Source organism: Symphodus melops (genome assembly GCF_947650265.1).
Source record: "Symphodus melops genome assembly, chromosome: 6".
NCBI lineage: Eukaryota > Metazoa > Chordata > Actinopteri > Labriformes > Labridae > Symphodus > Symphodus melops.
In genome coordinates this window covers 7,750,415-7,768,829 of record NC_136696.1, presented here as the reverse complement: position 1 = coordinate 7,768,829, position 18,415 = coordinate 7,750,415, and the positions used below count along the sequence as shown (strand labels likewise).

The 18,415-nt window shown below is 40.7% G+C and overlaps 2 protein-coding genes across 4 annotated transcripts in view; both read left to right on the top strand.

The window, feature by feature from the left end:
- Positions 1–18,415, top strand: part of ano10b (anoctamin 10b) — an 81,740-nt gene that overhangs the window by 48,736 nt on the left and 14,589 nt on the right. For 2 of the 3 annotated variants that reach the window (XM_079345246.1, XM_079345245.1), the window contains exons 4-6: positions 509–646; positions 16,724–16,840; positions 17,072–17,188. In XM_079345246.1, the coding sequence (XP_079201372.1) occupies positions 509–646; positions 16,724–16,840; positions 17,072–17,188 (372 nt within the window). The remainder of the gene's footprint in view (positions 1–508; positions 647–16,723; positions 16,841–17,071; positions 17,189–18,415) is intronic. The other variant, XM_079345247.1, reaches the window with a different exon arrangement.
- On the top strand, positions 4,185–5,524 carry LOC306825794 (zinc finger protein 862-like; the record flags this gene model as incomplete). Its single annotated transcript, XM_079346750.1, has 2 exons — positions 4,185–4,397; positions 4,826–5,524. Exons 1-2 carry the CDS (start codon positions 4,275–4,277, stop codon positions 5,522–5,524), a joined length of 822 nt encoding a protein of 273 aa, XP_079202876.1. The 5' UTR covers positions 4,185–4,274.

The following is an 18,415-nucleotide window of genomic DNA, read 5'->3' as shown; positions in this document are numbered from 1 at the left end:
GTACTTACATAAACAAAATAAATACGTACTTAAATAAAATGAAATATGAGAAGCAATTACCAATATATAAAATAGAATTTAGAAAATGCAAAATATAAAGAACGACAAAAAACACAAATGTACAAAGGGTGCATGGTGCACATGGTCCAGTGAGCTTTAATGTAACGCATAAAGAAAAACTTTCAGTCTTCACATTACTATGTTGTTCAGTAACTTCATTTTCACTTTCATTAATTTATGTTGCATCTCTCCTGCTAGGTTTTTGCAGTCAGGGTCCTCTCAGAGTTTCTAGCTGGCATATTTTACAGTAGTTTTACATTATCCTTTAAAAAAAGATCACTGTCGACGTCAAATTGTCACTATGTTGATCAGGGTTTGTTGATTTTTGATCAGTGCATGATACAGCCACAACATCTGTATTGAAAATAATTTTTTTGAACAGCCTGGAAAATAGGATGTAACAACTGCTTTAGATATGTCTTTGTCATGTTTTTCATGTGTGTGACAGACAACATGGAGATTTTCCTGACCCTTGCAGAGCGACAGTACATCGTGAAGTATGAGCTGGATGGACTCTGGGCACAGAGAGACCTGAGAATACCCGGTCTGCCTGACAACTACACACTACAACACAGAGATAACATATGTGAGTACTTGTGTTAAATTGGGTTAACTTTAGTAAGGAGTCACAGGATCATTACTGTAAAAACATTCTGTAATTTTTAAAAGTCGTAGTGCTGGCAAGTTGAAATAGGCAACACAATGGAGATCACATAATATGTTTAAGTTTATGTTTAGGCTGGCACTGTGATGATAGCTGAATTAGCTAAATTTGGATCACATTGAACATTTTATATAAGAGGTAGTACTTACTCTTTGAAGCTCTTTTTAGTTCCCTCGACAACTACTAACCTCCTCCAACTCCCAGAATGCCTTTCAACAGTTTCCAGAAAGGGGGCGTGGCTTCTCGTCTTGTTTCTGGCTGTGATTGGGTGTTTGAAGCTATGGTTAGCGTTAATTATGTATGTATGTATGTATGTATGTATTATGTAAGATTAGTATTTAGAGCAGATCATAAAAAGTATATGAGATGCTGCCCAGCCGCTTTCCAGTAGGAGGCGCTATGTTAATGGCATAGTTGTATTGGGTGTGATCAGGGTGTGATTAGGTCAGTACTGTCATTGTTCATGTGAAATTGGAGCAAATGGAACATTGTATATGGGTACATTGTAGATGGTACTTAGTCCTTGCTATATGGGGCGTTGTGGTTACAGGTGAATATTGTTAAGTCAGTGTATTCATAGGCTGACCCTGATCATACCTGAAATTTGAAGCACATCAGATAAAGTATATGAGATGTAGTACAGCCTCCTTCCAGTCGGGGGCATTAATGGCAGAATTGTATTAGGTTAAATGTGATCATGCTAATGATCTGTAATCATACATTGTTGAAGAAGATAAAGTATGTTATATATGACAGAAAGATTTTGTCTTTTTGGGAAACAGTCTAAATGTTCAAGTTTTACCTTCAGCGGTAGCCACGCCCCATGATGTACAGTCATGCTTCGCACAACAGGCCATATTTTGAATTTTGTTGGGTTTTTCCTATGGGTGCAAGTGGCTTTTATGTAGGGCCATGTGCTTATTTTGCATAATCATTGTCATGCATGTAGGTGAAGAAAACCTCTGTGGGGAGGCCTTTTTGAAAATGTGAAGGAGGCGCCCCTGAGCCATTTAGCAAAGCCCACTCAATTAATATGAAAAGTTTTACTTTCCCACTGGGATAATGTGTATGAAGTTTTGGGAGTTTCAGTAGTACGACTATATTAAAGGGACTATACAAAAAGCGTCATATTGCATCACATGAAGAAAACTTCCAGGCAAATAAAAACATATATTTCTCATCTCAGGGCAAAATGAGGGCTGGACTCACAACACTACTACCATGTTTCTAATGATACACAGCTTCATGCAAATGGGTGAAGTATCCCTTTAAAGAGCATATTGCAGGTTAAAAGTTTAAATTAACACTTCATGTTGTCAGATAAGGGCTGTAGAATAAGTACAAACATTTTCTGTATATTCTTCAACACATAAGTGCTCTAATTTAGAGGAGAAAGTGGCTGTTTTTAGCGTAGCTGTTTAGAACTCGCTTTTTTTAAACAACGCGTCATATGACGTCACATAAGGGAGTCGCGTTCTTTTACTCTGCTTTGATCGGCTTTATGCGTACGTGTATGAATGAATGAATGAATGAATGAAGCCTTTATTGCCCCTGGGGGAACTTGTCTTGCATCGAGAGCATGAAACACTTTACAAACAAACATTTAAAGGCAGCACAAAAGAATTAAAGTACAAAAAACACGCTAAAACATGACATGATTAAAGAGGTGTAATGATACGTGGTAGTGAGTGAGAATAGACAGGATGTCTCCCTGCAATAGTTTGTAATTTGTGCGGCGCACAATCGGGTGCATAGTGTAAGTGGATTGATTATTCATAGTGTTTTTTGGTGAATTATTCCCACAACCTCAGAAACGATCGAACAGACACATTGAATATTTCGGCATCAGGCGATAAAACGTTTCCTTATTAATTTAAATCTCTGGGTGTTTAACATAAAATATTATACACGCAGACAAGCGTTTAATGATTTGATCTGCTGGAATCCTCTGTTATATTCTCTAGTTTGTGCGTAATAGACACCGGACAGTCTGTATTAATATATGTAGGCATACGATTTATTATAAATCCAACTCTGTTGCAAGAGAGCATGTGCGCAGTGGGGAAAGACGGAACGCGCAGTTTGGAAACAAACCGAAACACAAGCTTTACGTCTGTCGGTCCTCAGACGTATACAGATATACAGTATACGAGATACAGTACGGAATGTAAACTATAGCATTAGTATAAATAAATATTGCAGTCTGAAATGTAGAATATTGCACATGCCAGAAGTGTGTGCGTCTGTTAAGAGAGTGCACGTGGGTGGGACAGTCAAGGCATGTCCAAGTTTAGTGTGGTTATAGCAGGGCTCGAGACTAATGGCGTCCCGTCGTCCCGGGGACGATAAAAAATGTGTTTGGGACGAACTGAAATCTCCCCCGGGACACCGTTGGGACGGGCATTGGTCAAAACCTCCACTAAGTAAATGAGATACTACATCACCAGCTGACTACAAGTCAGCGCATCTCCTCGCGCTACAATATGTATATTTTGGTTACTGTGCGCAAGACCCAATATAAACATTCTAAAGTTTTCCCGCCGCTTGCCGGTCCATATATCCCCTCATTAAAAAACGGCTTGCTGACACGACCAGCACAAGTATGTTACGTTGGTTAAAGGTTACGCCGATCGAGCCTGGAGAGAGCACTTCTGCTTCCGCATCATTGTCTAATGTTACAAACCCCGACTCTGAGGTAAGGACACATTTCTTTTGTTTTTTTAATAGTTATTCATTCATTCATTCATTCATTCATTCAAGTTACGTTAGAGTAAGAAACTGATCATAACCTCACTAAGTAACATTAACTTAAGCCAGCCAGGCACTGTTGGCTATGATTAAAGTTTTATTAGATCAAGCATAATGTTATTAAGACGATTTCAATGTTACATTGTTGTGCTCTCTTTTAGTTATTCGTGTTATTTGGGGGTCTTAAACGTAAAAGGCAATGTGATGAGAAGAAATGTAAAATAAACGGGCACTTTGAACTATTTCTCAGCAGGGAGAAAAGAGCGCACGAGCTGCTCTTGTATTGCTTTAATAAGCAATCAGACTGCCACTGAACAAAAAGAGAGAGGTTATACAGAATTTAGATTTTCAAGAGATTGAAGGAGAGGTATTTGTTTTGTCTTATTTGCTCAGTTGAACAGGCCTCTGTATGATCGGGCCGATCGGAAAAGTTCACATCTGTTGGTTTGGTCTCTCTCTCTCTCTCTCTCTCTCTCTCTCTCTCTCTCTCTCTCGGTCGGTCGGTCGGTCGGTCGGTCGGTCAGTCTTCTCGGCACAACTTATAGCAATGACCAGGCATGCCGCATGTTTATCGAAGACATTGCTTTGTGCTTCATCGAGGACCTTCAAGAAAAATTGCGATCAGCCAAGTTCTTTTCAATCATGTCTGACTCTTCAGTTGACCGATCTGTGAAACACCAGGAGCAAATCTATTGCACCTACAGCTCAGCTGAAAGAAATAAGACAAACGCTACGTGCCATCCACAAACACTATACCTGCTCTGCAAAGGCCTCACGGGAACTTCAGGAGATTGTCAAGGCGATGGAGATATCGATTGTGAGGCCAGGCAACATTGAAGGTACTCGCTGGCTACCACACATGTCCCATGCATTGGAGGCCTTGATGAGGAACTACAGGCCCATTTTGGTACACTTTGAGAACCATGCAAGTGACCCTAATGACAGGGAAGCAAGTGCAGCCATGAAGGGGAGGGCAAAGATTGTGCAGCAGTCCCTGAAGCAGTTCAGTACGCTGCTATTCATCCACCTCATTCTCGATGTCTTGCATGAGCTAAAACACCTCAGCCTGTTGTTCCAGCAAGAAGGCCTCACCTTGCAGATGGTCACAGATGGACTGTAGACAACATCTCTGGCTCTTGTGGCCATGCAGGTGAATTTTGTGTTTTTATGTTTTAGTTTGGCATTAACTACTTAATGTCTTATTTGCCATTGACACACATATTCACATGTTGTAATTGCCCAATACCATTAAATATCATCACAGCTCAACATAATTGAAGTTGTATGTTTTTTAGTGAGATTACAGTTACTATTAGTAACATGTTCTACACATTTCTTCTTTTTTAACTGCAGACTAACCCAGGTCCAAGGCTATACAAGTTCATGGAGGAGGTTGGAGCTGGAAGTACCTGGCAGGGTGTCCAGATTTGCAGAAGCAACACTGCATATGACACCTTCAACACCCTCAAGCTTAGCCTCACCAACAACTTCTGTGAGTTTGTGTCAGAGAGGTTCAAGAGTCTGGAGACTGGTGTTTTGAAGGCAACCTCCACCCTCTTTGACCTGTCCAACTGGCCAGAAAACACCACTGATCTGGCAACATTTGGCACTGCTGAACTGAATGTTTTTATGGAACATTTCCATCCACTACTTGTCGCATGTGAGGACTTTGAATCAATGGAGGCAGCTAGGCGAGAGTGGCTTGACCTCAAGATTCTCGTTGCCCGTTGTTACAGGCACCTCAATTACCAGGTGCTGTGGCAGCGTCTGATACAGGGTGCCATAGGAAAGGAAGGCCAGTTCCAGCACATGCAGGTGGTGGCAGAGATAGGTCTTGTCCTCCCCATGAGCTCTTCTTGCTGTGAGCGTGGCTTTTCTAGCATGAAGAGGATCAAGTCAGACTGGAGGTCCTGCCTGTCAAATGAGATGCTCAACAGCCTATTGCAAATCTCTGTTCATGGTCCTTCTGCACAACACTATGACTCAGTGAAAGCTGTCACCAAGTGGTGGAGTAGTGGCTTCAGGGCACAAAGACCTACGTACAAAGACTGAGGGCATTTTGTGAAGTTCTGGGGCACATATTGTTCTGTTTTTAAATAACTAACAGTTATAGTTGTATCAAATTACTGAAATTATATGTTCGACAAGCTGAAGTGTGTGTTCATATTGTTACTAACTTTGCCCCTGTATCTACTTTCTGTGTCCTCAGTTTTATATCAAACATTTATTTATATATATATATATATATATATATATATATATATATATATATATATATATATATATATGTGTGTAGTAAATATATTTTTTATCTCCTTAACATTCTAATGTTGTTTTTATTGTGCTACTAACAATTACAGAAGATAAGCAAAATGTTGTTTTTGGGACGGTTCAAATTCACTTCGGGACGGTTCAAATTGTTTTTCGGGAAGGTTCTGGGACGGTGGTGAGAAAAGTTTGTCTGGAGCCCTGGGTTATAGCTCTGGAGAATAAACTGTCCTTGAGTCTGTTTGTCCAAGCTCTGACAGACCCGGTGTGTCTGCCAGAGGGCAACATGTCGAACAGATGAAAGCCGGGGTGAAAGCTGTCCTTAACAATGTTTTTCACTCTGTTCAGGCAGCGGGTGTTGTAAATGTCCTTTAGGGAGGGGAGAGTGCACCTGCATGATCCTCTGTGCTGTGCTGATTACTCTCTGAAGCCCCTTCCTGCCAGCTTAAGTGCAGCTGGCGTAATACACAGTGATGTAGTACAGCAGCAGGCTGTCTATGGAAGAGTGGTAGAAATTCACCAGCAGCTTCTCATTCAGGTTGTTCTTCCTGAGCACTCTCAGGAAGTGCAGGTGCTGTTGTGCTGCCTTAGCAGCTTACATTTCATACAATCACTACTGGATGCCTTGAATTTCCCTCGGGAAATTGTCTGTCTGTCTGTCTTGTCTGTCTTGTCTGTCTTGTCTATCTTGTCTATCTTATCTATCTTATCTATCTTATCTATCTTATCTATCTTTACCCAAATAACAATTTCATTATTCATCAGAATAACATGCAGTTGTTTTTTGTGTCTCACCGGAGAGCGTGAATGTTTAACAGTCTCTGTTATCTTAGTAGGTTCAGCACTGACTGGTTCACTGGAGCAAGGTGTCTGAGTGTGCTCGAAATCCCCAAGAACTGGTTGAGCGTTCTCGTCAGTGTGAGATGCCGGTGTATCGGGGGTGGCGTGTAGCAACACCAGCAGTATGCGAAGTTGCCTTGGAGAAGCTTGCAGAAAGGTGGACTGCACAGCGTCTCCGTGTGCCGGCTCTGTGCATGGCAACATTTAGTGGCATTTCCACACTCCTTCTGCTCCTACCTTGACCTCATACAACACTGGTCCTGTTGGTGTCATTACAAGCCCTTGGGCCCACTTCACCTCCCCTCTCCAGCACTCACACACAAGGACAGACTCACCTACTGCAAAATGTCTGGCCTTGGAGTCCTGTTGACGGCGTTGCTGCTGTGAGACTTGAGAGCGATGCACAACGCCAGCCACACTGGGTTTAAGAACGCCCAGTTGTGTGCGCGGTGTGCGCTTCGTGAACAGCGTAGCCGGTGGTTCTTTTGTTGTGGCATGTGGTTTGTTTCGTTATGTCAACAGAAATGTGTCAAGCCATAGTTGCACTGGCGCGGTGCCTCTTGAGGGCATGTTTGAAAGTCTGTACAAAGCGCTTGGCCAGGCCATTTGTAGCCGGGTGGTATGGTGCGTAAAATAGCGAATGTAAAATTCGAATGTAAAATATCATTCATGATGAAGTCTGATGTACAAGGTAGAGAAGTATATTCATGAATGAGGAAAGTTTCTGCACTTTCACTTGCTGCACAGGACCTGATGGGCTCATATCCATTTTTTTTTTTTTAATTAACCTGTGTCAACCTTTGTTGAAATAGATTATATGTTCGAGTGATGTGTATTGGTATGTTGTGCATGTTTGTGTATATATATTCACTACCGTTCAAAAGTTTGGGGTCACCCAGACAATTGTGTGTTTTCCATGAAAAGTCGCACTTTTTTTATCAAATGAGTTGCAAAATGAATAGAAAATATAGTCAAGACATTGACAATGTTAGAAATAATGATTATTATTTGAAATAATATTCTCCCTCAAACTTTGCTTTCGTTGAAGAATGCTCAATTTGCAGCAATTACAGCTTTGCCGACCTTTGGCATTCCGACTGTTAATTTGCTGAGATAATCTGGAGAAATTTCACCCCATGCTTCCAGAAGCCCCTCCCACAAGTTGGATTGGCTTGTTGGGTACTTCTTGTGTAACTTATGGTCAAGTAGCTCCCACAACAGCTCAATGGGGTTGAGATCTGGTGACTGCGCTGGTCACTCCATAATAGATAGAATATCAGCTGCCCGCTTTTTCCCTAAATAGTTCTTACATAATTTGAAGGTGTGCTTTTGGTCATTTTCTTGTTGTAGGATGATATTGGCTCCAATCAAGCGCTGTCCACTGGGTATGGCATGGCGTTGTAAAATAGAGTGATAACCTTCCTTATTGAAAACCCCTTTTACCTTGTACAAATCTCCCACTTTACCAGCAGCAAAGCATACCCAGACCGTCACATTACCTCCACCATGCTTAACAGATGGTGTCAGGTGCTTTTCAAGCATCTTTTCAGTTGTTCTTCTGTGTGATCCAAACACCTCAAACTTAGATTCGTCTGTCCATAACACTTTTTTAAAGATCTTCCTCTATCCAATGTCTGTGTGCTTTTGCCCATATTAATCATTTCCTTTCATTGGCCAGTCTCAGATATGGATTTTTCTTTGCCACTCTGCCCTGAAGGCGGAGATGCAAATGCAAAAGGCAGAAAGGCAGACTCCCAGAGTCGCCTTTTCACTGTAAACATTGACACTGGCGTTTTGCGGGTACTATAATGAAGCTGCCAATTGAGGACCTGTGAGGTGTCTATTTCTCAGACTAGAGACTCTTATGTACTTGTCTTCTTGCTCAGTAGTGCAGTTGGGCCTCTCCCTTCTCTTTCTACTCTGGTTAGAGTCTGTTTGTGCTGTTCTCTGAAGGGAGTAGTACCGCAAGCACCCACATACCCTTAAACAACTATATATAAATATTTACATGTGAACACATTGTTATTTAAAGAAGAAGAAAAAAAAGACAGAAGGAAAGACAAAAAGAAAACAAAACGTTTATAAATAAATATTTAAGCAATGATCCCTGTAAACGCCTGGTGATTTTCAATGCCCTTCTTCATCCCTGTACCTCGTGAAAATAATATTGTTATAACCCTTTTTAAACTGTTTGACATTGCTTAAGTTCCATTCTCAGAATGTTCCACAGCTTCACTCCACTTAATGACATACAAAAGCTTTTTGTGGTTGTCCAATCACTGAGAGCTTGATTTACTAAACATTTGCGTGTATTAAAGCGTGTGCAAACTTGATACCACCAGCAAAAAATGTGTTATCTGATCTACTAACAGTGTGCCGTGAGGATTGCGTCTTTCATATGAGCAAAACAACTCGTATTGTCCAAATAGTATGTTTGCCTTAATGAGTATGCAATATGAGGCGTTTCTGCCCCAGCGTGGAAAATACTGGGAGGAGAAAATGCAAAGAAATTAAGTTAGTACATTCATTGCGATTTACCAAGGCGGGCAAAAAATTGTGGTGATTGTGACAGTGTCTGAATTTAGCACCTTTTAAAGGAACGTGCTAATCCAAGAGCCCAGTGTTATGCACTGCAAGCTGCAGTTAGGAGGAGACATAGGCACAATAAAAGACTTGTTAACATGTTTAAATGACAGCAAAATAAATGGTATGCGTTTATTTATTTTTAGGGACCGAAGCACTGACCAGTGCGAAGGACCCTATTGAAACCCAAATGATTATTTTTATTTTTAGGGACCGAAGCACTGACCAGTGCGAAGGACCCTCTTGTTTTTCATATGATTATTAGGGACCGAAGCACTGACCAGTGCGAAGGACCCTATTGTAACCCTAATGATTATTTATTTTATTTTTTTTCCTTCCGCCACTTCGGAGCCACTTTTGACGGCTTGAATGTGAATGAAAACTCATCAAAATCTCCAACATCATCGGGTCTGGCGAAAAATTTGATATTCTCGTCATTTCGTAAAAAAAATTAGCAAAATGACTCAGTGGCGCCCCCTTCAAATTTTCAAAAGGGCCTCCGCATTGAGGTTTTTTCATCGTACGTGCACGACAATTTTTAGGCACATTCAGCATGCGAGATCTCACATAAAATCCTCTTACACCCATAGTCAAAACCAAACAGGAAGTCCGCCATATTTTTTTTCAATGGCGAAAATTCGCGTTTCACAGGTTAGCTATTTGAACGAACTCCTCCAAAAGCGTTTATCCCATTGACACAATGAGAATGTCAGTGTGTTCTCGACATGTTGAAGATCTCTCGTTGTTCTCTGCACATTATTTCCTCAAAGGGTGTGGTCATACGGACGCGTTGTTCGTCACAAACAGGAAGTAGTTTGTAACGGGCCTCAATATAGTCATACATTCATCAAACATCATACACATGATCTCAGTAGAAAAATAAAACTAGACATGTTGGCATAAAAAGTGGGCGTGGCTAATTTACTCAGTGGCGCCCCCTTGAAATTTTCAAAAAGGCCTCCCCATTGAGGTTTTTTTGTCCTACATACACACATTTTTTTATGCTCATTGGGCATGTCAGGACCTACATAAAATCCTCTTACACCTATAGTCATAACCAAACAGGAAGTCCACCATATTTTTTTGAATGCAACAAAAATGGCCGAAATTCACGTTTCACAGGTTAGCTATTTGAACGAACTCCTACAACAGCGTTTATCCGATCATCGTAAACTCAGTGTCAGTGTATTCTAGACATGTTGAAGATCTCTCGTTGTGCTCCGCACGTTATTTCGTTTAAGGGCGTGGCCATGGCGTACCATCATACATTGATGTCTCGGCGCACCCCTATTTTACCTTTCTGAAAGGCCTCCCCGTAGAGGTTTTTTTCTTTTACATGCATGACAATTTTTTTGTACATTCATAATGTCAGGACCTACAATAAATCCTCTTACACCCATAGTCAAAACTAAACAGGAAATCCGCCATATTTTTTTTTAATGGCGAAAATTCTCGTTTTAAAGGTTACCTATTTGAACGAACTCCTATAAAAGCTTTTATCTGATTGACAAAAAGTCAGTGTTTGTGTGATCTTGACATGTTGAAGATCTCTCGTTGTGCTCCGCACGTTATTTCGTCAAAGGGTGTGGTCATACGGACTTGATGTTCGTCACAAACAGGAAGTAGTTTGTTACAGTGTTTGATATAGGCGTAGAGTCATCAAACATAACACACATGATCCCAGTAGAAAAATTTAACTTGTTATGTTGTTATAATATGTGGGCGTGGCTAAATGACTCAGTGGCGCCACCATGAAATTTTAAAAATGGCCTCCCCATAGGGGTTTCTTTGTCCTACATGTATGAAATTTTTTATGCTCATTGGGCATGTCAGGAGCTACATAAAATCCTCTTACACCCATGGTCATAACCAAACAGGAAGTCCGCCAGATTTTTTTTTGAATGGTTCAAATTCACGTTTCACAGGTTAGCTATTTGAACGAACTCCTCCAAAAGCGTTTATCCGATCATCGTAAACTCAATCTTAGTGTGTTCTAGACATGTTGTAGATCTCTCGTTGTGCTCTGCACTTTATTTCCTCAAAAGGCGTGGTCATACGGACGCGTTGTTCGTCACAAACAGGAAGTAGTTTGTAACGGGCCTTAATATAGTCATACATTCATCAAACATCACACACATGATCCCAGTGGAAAAATAAAACTAGACATGTTGGCATAAAAAGTGGGCGTGGCTAAATGACTCAGTGGCGCCCCCTTGAAATTTTCAAAAAGGCCTCCCAATAGAGGTTTTTTTGGCCTACGTGCATGAAATTTTTTATGCTCATTGGGCATGTCAGGAGATACATAAAAGCCTCTTACACCCATGGTCATAACCAAACAGGAAGTTCGCCATATTTTTTTTAATGCAAGAAAATGGCTGAAATTCCTTTTTCACAGGTTAGCTATTTGAACGAACTCCTACAACAGCGTTTATCCAATCAGTGTGTCAGTGTGTTCTGGATATGTTGAAGATCTCTCGTTGTGCTCCGCACGTTATTTCGTCAAAGGGCGTGGCCACGGCGTACCATCAAACTTTGATGTCTCGGCACACTCCAATTTTTTAACCTTCGATGAATGTAAGGCCTGCTGCTTGGCCACGTGTCGCGGCTGCACTCCCGCGGTCGCACTCTCGCGGTCGCGACACGCGCCGACATGCGTGGGGTGCTTCGGTCCCTTCATCACCGCTTGTGGTTTTAATTTTATCTTGTTTCAATAATAGTTTAAAAGAAACGCCCTGATTAAACTATAACCGAACATTCACAGCCTCCGCATTCTAAAGAATTTCAACATTCACACTTACGTATTCCTATATCCCTCTTCTCGCCAACATTAAATTTTAAACTGGGCATTTCCTTTTTCTCGAGTTGCGTGTCTCCGGAGCACTTCTCCAGAGCGTGCTCGTCTCTTCACTCTACATCCCTCTCCCCTGCTGCTGCGCTGTGGGAGGCTTGGACTGGGGGCGCCTCACCACTGCTTGTACCCCCAACTTCAGTAACTGTTGCAATGGCATTTATGTCCAATCAGACGCAGCGCTGACCAGCTTCTGGTGCGCAACAATGGCTCCAGTGGCACACACACTGAGCACCAGTGCCATAGAGGACTTGCACCTCCTGTGCAATTTATGACAATTCTTTCTAAAGAGAAGAAGAAAAGAGAGGCCCTGTTTATTACAGAGTTTTTCTTAAAATCCACGTTTTCCTTTTGTTATATTCAGATTTATCTGTTAATACTTGAAAATACTGGACGTTCATTTGCCTCTCACTAATACCTATTTTGCGCTCGCAGTTGTCCTGCTTTCCGTCCAAACTCTCCGTCCAAACGCTCCATGACGTAAACCAGTAGAACATTTCAGAAGCCTGTCTGAAATACTACCACCTCCACAAGGGTTGCACCTGACGTCACCCACACAAATAGTCTTAGAAAATCACCCGCAAAACGCCCAGAACCCAAACATGCAAACTTTTGAAGTTAACACACAATTTAGTACTCTTTAATTGAGATCTTAGTAAATCAGGGCCTGAGTGTTTTGAAGTTAAGTTCACCCCTTAAATTGTATCCCCCTTCTCGGTCATAAAACAATGTCTGAATGTTTCGAGGTTGCATATAGTTTTTTGCTTTGTACATTATTTGTGCTGTTTTGAATTTTATAAAGTATGCTAACTTTAATAGTTTTCACTGTATGAATATTAAGTGTTTGATCCCTATATCCAACATTGTGAATTATCCGTATACTGTAGCTCTTTTTTGAATTGTGAAAAGTGGATGTAGTGAACTCTTGTCTGAGGCCCCAAAACTCCAGAACCTGTTTGAAGACCCCCCTCTCATACGGTGAGGAGAGAAAGAGGCCCCTAGAAAAGGTAACCATGAATACTTGTACATTTCAGAACACGCTTCCATCACGCCACATAGAGCACTCCCCCATCACGCCACATAGGGCCACTGCCCACCCGGCATGGCACAATCTATCCTCTAGTGTGAGAAAAGAGCCTACGTGACTATTTACTCATCTCCCACGGCTGAGAAGGAGATGGAATTGTGTGAGAAAGAGCCTGGCTGACTATTGCCACGTCCGTCCAGAGTGAAGAAGGAGGTGGAAGACAAAACATCTGAAGGATAAATGTTGGTATTGAAGGATAAAAGTTGCTATTTCATCCTTTTCCTAAATGTTGTTAATAGAAATCTGACTCCTCTAAATAATTACCTCAAATCTCTGCGCATTCTTTTGATGGGATGAGAGGAATGACTGGAGGCGTCTCTTTCAGGTTAACAGAGTTTATTAACCTGATGAATCAAGAATAGAAGTTACAGAGTCTCTGGGTTCAACACTACGCGTCCCTGACAACAGACAGATGCTGGATCAGTTCACGAAGTCTGAGCCCCGACTATCTTTCCCTGAACCCTTTTATACACTCGACAGAGAATATCTAACCAAATAATACATTCAAGAATGTGCAGTTTTCTTCCTCCGATTGGGGCAACTTCCAAATTATGCGTCTTCGGATGAGTGGTTCCCCTTCTCTCATTGGTGCATCTAACTCCCGAATCCTTTCACCTCCTGTAGGGGAAGACACATCCTGCCTGGCCTGTTTCTTATCACAACCTGACATCTAGTCTAGTAACTAATTCTTTTTAAGGAGAAGACAATTTAGGTAATTAAGAATCAAGGCTCACTCAACCTATATAAAAGTGGGTGAGTGATTAACTGTTCAGGGCCTTAAACTAAACCTATGTTTGAGTTGGTGAGTGATTCAGTTTAAAGGGCCGCATCAAACACATGTTGGAATGTGCATTCACTCCTACAAGCCCTCTTCACACAAACACCTTACTGAAAAGTATGACAATTTTATTAACACACACAAACCTGGAATGAAACATGATAAAATAACTGGTATAATATAAATGTAAGCGAACATCATTCAAACTGTAAACATCAAACCTTTCCTTTGGACCGGGTGATGAAACTTTATTGCAGTAAACACATTGATTATAAGCAGAAAAAGGCCTAATATTCTATCACATCCTTATATACTGTGCATGCAGTATTGTAAGTCATTTCTGACAAATTTTATATGACAGATTATATGAGACATTTGTACAGCACGAAGTAAAATAGCGCACATAGTACCCGTGAAGTAAAATTTTCCATAACAATAGATAGATACAGACATTAAACAGTCAGTGCAGATATAGACTGGAATAGTAATGACGTATTTTTGTAGGCCAACCCAAAAAAATGGCGCGGGTGTGAAGGATAAAAGTTGCTATTCAGAACTTTTCCTATGTTGTTAATAGAAATCTGACTCCTCAAAATAATTACCTCAAATCTCTGCGCATTCTTTTGATGGGATGAGATGAATGACTGAAGACGTCTCTTTCAGGTTAACAGGGTTTATTAACCCAATGAATCAAGAATACAAGTTACAGTCTCTGGGTCTAAACCCCGACTATCTTTCCCTGAATACTTTTATACATTAGACAGAGAATATCTAACCAAATTATGCATTTGAGAATGTGCGGTTTCCTTCCTCCGATTGGGCAGCTTTCCAAATTATGCGCCTCCTGATGTTTGGTTCCGCTTCTCTCATTGGTGCATCATACTCCCGAATCCTTTGTCCAATCTGTAGGGGAAGACACTTCCTACCTGTTTCTTATCACAACCTGACATCTAGTCTAGGAACCAATTCTTTTTAAGGAGAAGACAATTTCGGTAATTAAGAATCAAGGCTCACTCAACCTATATAAAAGTGGGTGAGTGATTAACTGTTCAGGGCTTTAAACTAAACCTATGTTTGATTTGGTGAGTGATTCAGTTTAAAGGGCCACATCAAACACATGTTGGAATGTGCACTCACTTCTGCAAGCCCTCTTCACACAAACACCTTACTGAAAAGTATGACAATTTAATTAACACACACAAACCTGGAATAAAACTGGTATAACATAAATGTAAGCGAACATCATTCAAACTGTAAATATCAAACCTTTGCTTTGGAGCGGGTGATGAAACTTTATTGCAGTAAACACATTGATTATAAGCAGAAAAAGGCCTAATATTCTATCAGGTGGTTCCTACGAATATTCGCCTATGGGATTTTTGCATTGGATTTTGGAACATCTGATGCGTTGCTGATTTAAAACGTAAAAACTTTAAAATTCACAAATGGGGTCTTAGCGCAAGTAATTTATCTCATCTAACAAAACATCAACATCTCTTCAGCTTGTGTTAACCACAGACCTTATTTCAGGCGTCTAAACACAAACCCATTCAAAATCCCCATTGACTTTTAGTGTTAGGAAGCCACGGCGCTAAAATGCTAACTCAGCTGGTTTTAGGACTCAAAACTACACCAGTCTATTAAGGGTGCAAATTAAAGTGATTGTTATTAAAGTGTCATTTATTAAAAAACCAAGACATTTATTGGCATGAACTCGTTCAAAGTTCACCGGCCACTGGCTTCTGGTAGTGAAGTTAACTATGCTCTGAGTTGTGCGTGAGTTCCAGGCTGAGATTGAGCTTTCGAGGTGCACTCTTTTCTCTCTCGCTCTCTCCCTTTACGCACACACGCACCTTTCGGCAGACGCACACACTTAAAAATCTGTGGCTTTCCAGACGCTGCATAAACATAGATCAGGCAGAGACAGAGTTTGACTCCGTCTCTAGACGGAGGTTGGGAGACCTGTGTTCAGTGTCCGCCATCACGTGACCATTTTGATATCTCTCTCTCTCTCTCTCTCTCTCTCTCTCTCTCTCTGAGAAACACGCACACACACGTGCCATGCTTGTTTGTTTATATTTGTTACCTGTAGTTTAGTTTATAATAGTTGTTTGTTTGATTGAGTTTCATTGATTAACTTGATGTTTCTTTGTTAAATAAATTCTGTTATAATTTAAAGAGCAGTTGTTTGTGATCACTGTGTATTTGAATTGTGACTTAGGCTGGGTGAAAGGGCTTTGTGTTCGGATTTCACACCTTCAATTAAATACAGGTTATTGGGGTCGCCGGTGGCGCAGCGGCAGTGCACGCGACCCCATGTATCGAGGCTCAGTCCTCACGCGCGGGCGGCCCGGGCTCGCGTCCGGCCCGTGGCCCATCTCCCGCATGCCTCTCCCCACTCTCCCCCCCTGATTCCCGACTCTATCCACTGTCCTCCCTCTATCATTAAAGGCAAAAAGGCCAAAAACAAATCTTTAAAAAAAAAAAAATACAGGTTATTAATTATCAATGATATTAGTATTTAATTAATCAACTTGAGACTGATATTTGTAATATTTTGGTTGTTCCCTGTTACAGGGTGGTGCTCCGAGGTTTTATTAAACTCAGTTTAATAATAATTATTGATTTATGTTAATAATTAAGTAAACTTAATTATTAGATTTAATTTGACAACTAAATTTTACATCATAAAACCCAATCTAATCGTTGGTCAGGTATTCGCTCCTGAAAACCCCAACACCTGTATGTTTGTTGATGTCTTTGCTGTGTTCTTTTTGTGTTTAGTACAATACAAATTCCCGATGGAGCAAAAAAGACGTAATTCATTCATTTATTTTTTTGTTGCAGGGAGGAAACTTGGGTCAGCAGGTGTTATTGTCGACATGTTTCCCCTCCATAACAAAGACAACCTGAAGAAGCTCAGTGAAGCCTGGTACTCAGGGAATCAGCTGTCTCAGCCACTGGGTGGGTAAACATACAACATAAACATACACACACACACACACACACACACACAAAAGCACAACACATACTTTCATGTATATAAAAATCAAAGTCAAAGGTTTTTCTACGCTTTCCACTTTCCTCTCTTGTCAATTCAGGATTCAAATTGACAAGAGATAAATGCATTTTTGTGTGCTTGAAAGATAATCCACGTGCTTGAGACTAACAAAGATTCTCTCTTGATTTAACCAGATTCAATAAATGATTATTTTGGAAGCTCAGTGGCATTGTACTTCAGTTTTCTTGATTGCTACACCTGGTCTCTAATTCCACCAGCAATGCTTGGCCTGCTGATGACATACTTTTCAGGTAAGTGTGTCAATTTGGGATTTTTTGTTTTATCAATGAAAATACAAAATACATTTACAACAGATATTCTGCATATGATTCTGTTGCCCACTGATTAAAATATACAGTGGTATGCAAAAGTTGGGGCACCCCTGTAAATGTTCATGATTTTCCTTTTATAACTTCAGTTAAATATATCATATAGGAGACAAACAGAGATATTTGAGAAGTGAAATGAAGTTTATATGATTTACAGAAAGTGTGCAAACATTATTGAAACAAAATTAAGCATGTGCATACATGTAGGCACCCTTGTCATTTCATTGATTTCAGTACCTTTATAGCTAACTATTGAAACTCAAAATTGGTTTGGTAACTTCAGTTAGCCTTCATCTCCATACACAGGTGAATTTAATCATGAGAAAGGGTATTTAAGGAGGCAAATTTTAAGTGTTTCTCCTCTTTGCATGTTCTCTGAAGAGTGGCAACATGGGAGGCTCAAAACAACTCTCAATTGACCTGAAAACAATGATTGTTCAACATCATGGTTTAGGGGAAGGATACAGAAAACAATCTCAGAGATGTAAGCTCTCTGCTTCAACTATGAAGAATATTGTGAGGAATTGGAATACCAGAGAAACAGTTCCAGAAGGCCCAAAGTGGCAGACCAAGAAAAATCTCAGATCGGCAGAGGCGAAGGATGGTGAGAACAGTCACTGTCAACCCACAGACCAGCTCCAAAGACCTACAGCATCATCTTACTGCAGATGGTGACACTGTGCATCATTCAACTATTCAGCACACATTACACAAGGAGATGCTGTATGGAAGAATAATGCAGAAAAGGCCTTTTCTCTGCAACCGCCACAAACAGAGTCGCTTGAGGTATGCTAAAGCTCATTTGAACAAGCCAGCTTCATTTTGGAATAAGGTGCTGTGGACTGATGAAACTTAAATAGAGTTATTTAGGCAAAACAAGGGGCGTTATTCATGGTGAAAAAAAGAACACAACATTCCAAGAAAAACATTCTTACCTATAGTAAAATTTGGTGGCGCTTCCATCATGCTGTAGGGATGTGTGGCCAGTGCAGGGACTGGGAATCTTATTAAAGTTGAGGGTCGCATGGATTCCACTCAATATCAGCAGATTCTGGAGAACAATGTCCAAGATTAAGTGACAAAGTTGAAGTTGCACCGGGGCTGGATCTTTCAACAAGAGAACAACCCTAAACACTGCTCGAAATCTAC